Source organism: Leptopilina heterotoma, unplaced genomic scaffold, assembly GCF_015476425.1.
Source record: "Leptopilina heterotoma isolate Lh14 unplaced genomic scaffold, ASM1547642v1 Lhet_316, whole genome shotgun sequence".
NCBI classification, from domain to species: domain Eukaryota; kingdom Metazoa; phylum Arthropoda; class Insecta; order Hymenoptera; family Figitidae; genus Leptopilina; species Leptopilina heterotoma.
Window position 1 is genome coordinate 209041 of NW_025111016.1, and position 3758 is coordinate 212798.

The 3758-nt window shown below is 17.6% G+C and overlaps 1 protein-coding gene across 1 annotated transcript; it reads left to right on the forward strand.

Moving 5' to 3' along the window:
• The first annotated feature begins 1580 nt into the window (after nucleotides 1-1580).
• Nucleotides 1581-3353, forward strand: LOC122504787. Its single transcript, XM_043616034.1, has 5 exons — nucleotides 1581-1713; nucleotides 2066-2186; nucleotides 2376-2580; nucleotides 2772-2951; nucleotides 3166-3353. Exons 1-5 carry the CDS (start codon nucleotides 1643-1645, stop codon nucleotides 3351-3353), a joined length of 765 nt encoding a protein of 254 aa, XP_043471969.1. The 5' UTR covers nucleotides 1581-1642.
• The last annotated feature ends 405 nt before the right edge of the window (nucleotides 3354-3758 follow it).

Genomic DNA, 3758 nt, shown 5'->3' on the forward strand with positions numbered 1-3758 from the left:
TTTTTTTTTAAATAAGGAATAAGGAATAATAATACGAGTAGTATCTAGAAAACAAAATTTTTTTTAAAATAAGGATAAGGAATAATAATACTAAAATATTAGGTCCTACGCAGTTTTTGAGTAGAAAATTTTTAAAGTTAATTTTTTTTTAAATAAGGAATAAGGAATAATAATACGAGTAGTATCTAGAAAACAAAATTTTTTTTAAAATAAGGATAAGGAATAATAATACTAAAATATTAGGTCCTACGCAGTTTTTGAGTAGAAAATTTTTAAAGTTAATTTTATAACATATATATAATTATATTATATTTATAATAAATATAACATAAATAATATAACATAATTCATCATATTGACGAAGCATTATTTAGCGGGTTAGTATAAGTCACATAATTTATTTTTGATTATGAATTTACAGAATATATAAAATAATTGTTAATATTTTATTTTTATTGATGAAGGAATTAATTAAGGGAATTAAAAATATATATAATAAAAATTGTCTTTTCAGAAATTTGACAGGTTACATTGATGTATTCGAAAGAAGACGTAGAATAGGAAGAAATTATGAAGTTATGTTATTTGTTATAAATAATAATTGGGGAAGAATTCGTGTCCAAGTAAAAGTATTTAGGAGAGAAATTGATCGTTTTGAACCTCATGTGGAACTTAATAATGTACGTAAACGTATATTATTTAATAAATAGTTTATAATTTTTAAAAGAGAAATTTTTAATTAAAAATATTTTTTAATAATAAAAAAATACTTTGAAAACTAATGTTAATTAAAATTTTTTAAATTACTTTAGAATTATTTTTATTAGATATTATATTTATATATTAATTAATTATATATAATTATATATATTTATTATTACATTTATTATAAAAATAGAATTTAATTTATCTATTAAAATATTCATATTAATATTTATATATATTATATATATATATATATATATATATATATATTTTTATATTTATAGATTGTTGAACTGCAACATGCGACAGTCAGACAAATTTCACATCCTCGATTTAATAGAGGTACAGAAGATATTGAATTAATTATTAACCGTAAAACGACTATATCCGTGATTGGTGCAGTTTTTTTATAAATTAAATTATTTTCACATTAGTTATTACATGGTTATTATAATGTAATAAATATAATTATTAAAAATAAAATTAATTAATTATTTTTTAATAAATATCCAAATTGTTTATTCTTAAAATAAAAATTTATTAATTTAAACATTAAAATAAAATTAAAGTTTAAATTACTTCTTGATTATTTACATTATGAAATTATATTTAATCGTTTCTATTTATCTATTTTTTATTAACTTTCTATTTTATTTGTTAATAAAAATTAGTTAAAAATTAAAAATAATTTATTTAATTATTAACTTTTGAAAAATTTTTATTTTTATTATTAATTTAATATTTAATTAAAAAGTTTATTAATTCAAAAGATTAAAAAGAAATCATTTTGTTATTCTATTTTTTTATTGTTTAATACTATGTTACTATGGCACCGTGTTTTATTTAAAAATACAAAACAATTTTTCATTAAATGACATAACTTCACACAAGCACATTTATAAAATAAATAATTTATATAATAATTGAGATTTTGAAAATGAGTTCAACTGAATTTGAATTTACTTCAGAAGAAGAAATCGGTGCATTTAATGATGGTGACAAATCGATGTAAGTTTTTTTTAATAAAAATCTTTTATGTTTTGAAATATATATTGTAAGAAAGACTTAACCAATAAAATTACAAACATCTAAATTTAAAGGTTTCTTCATATTTATAAACAATTAATATTAACAATTTCAATTACTAATAATAATTTAAATTTAGAATTAGTAAAAAAATTAATTTTCGAAAATAATAATATTTTTAATAATTTATTTATTTATTTACTAATACAAATAGAATAATTCAAAATTTTTTAATAAATTTAAGAAAAATTTAAATTTAGAATGATTAAAATTCAATTGGTTTATTTTCTAACAACGAAAATATTTTAATTTTATTTTTTATATTTATTTTTAGGGAGTTACTCGGATTTGTTGATGCAATTGACGGGTTAAAGGAATTGAAAACAAGCCAGAAGCATCTCTTCAAATTTGTTCTTAATAATAATTCTGGAGTAAGAATGCGAGTTTTAGTTTGGGTACATTGGAAGCTATGAATTACCAAGAGAAGATTCAGATGTATAAGGTATTATTATATGTTGAAAAAATAAAAGAAATTAAAATTAATTTTTTTAAATATTAAATAATTTAAAATAGTTAAAATAAAAATAGTAAAAATATAAGCTAAAATAAAAACGAAAATTAAAAAAATAATAATTTTTTAAAAGGTTATTCGTATAACTGGTGGCACTGTGAAAATGTCAAACCCAAATTTTAGAGTTTCTAAAGAAAATGTCAACTTTCTGGAATTTCATGTTCAAAGTTACAGTACAATGGAGATTTTGGGTAACTTCCTAGGACATCGAGTTGAATTTAAAGAAACTTTTCGTTCAATTCTTTTTGATGAAGTTATGATCATTGAAGGAGATGTTGGTAAATTAATTGTAATACAATATATTTATAATAATATTAATAAATATCAAATAATATATAAAAAAGTTTAATAAATATAAATAAAAAAATAAATATATAAATAAGTTGAATAAATAAATAAATATAAAAAAAAGATAAATAAATTAATAATTTATAAAATAATAATGATAATATATTTCTCATTATTTTAGAAACAGAAGGATATTTAAAAGTTCCTTTCGTGGAAGTTACAACTCCCAATTCAAAGTATGCTCAAGGGATTATTGTAGACGGGTTTTATAGATTAACGGTTCAAATCGCTTTATTTATGATAAATGACAAATTTGTTAAAGGAGCTCACTTACGTCTACGTGGAGAAATGAATAAAGAAGGTTAGTGTTTAATATGATTATAATAACTTAAAAAAATAAATAAAAAATGTTAAACATAATAACTTATTAAAAATAATATAAATTAAAATTTAATAATATATGTATTTACATATATTTATATATAGATTTTAAAATAATGTATATAATTAATTTTACTAATAGAAAAGTAATAACATTTACTTTTTTATAATTATTGTTTGTACTTTTTTAATAGCTGGATGTTTTAAAATTAAGGACATGGGATGTATTGATTTGTTCACCAATAATATAATGGCTGAAGATAAATTAAAAAGCTGCATACATTCCGTTACTTTAGTGAGAACAAAACGTCCAAGTTCATCTGCTTTGGAAGGAGAAAAGAATTCAAAAAAGAAATGCATCGAAAATGAAACAGAGAATTGAATTCAATTGCATATTTTGCAAATAATTTTTTTTTAAGTTTAGTTATTGAATGATTAATTCAATTAATTAGTTTATTATAAAATTTAAAATAAAAATAAAAGTAATTATTAAAATTATAGATGATAATAAATTTGTTTTTTTATTAAAATTTTTATTAAAATTATCATATATTATTAAAAGTTAAAAAAGTGGAAATTTATTTTAAAAAATTATTTAAAATACGCTTTATAATATTGCATATTATTTTGAATTTTGAAAATCAAGACGCACTTAAATTTAAAAATCAAATATAATTTTTTAATTTTTAATAAATTGTGAATTGTAATTTGTAATTAATTATAAAATGAACAAAAATTTTAAATATTTCGTCATTTTAATATAGATTTTAAAAAAATTAAAATTTAA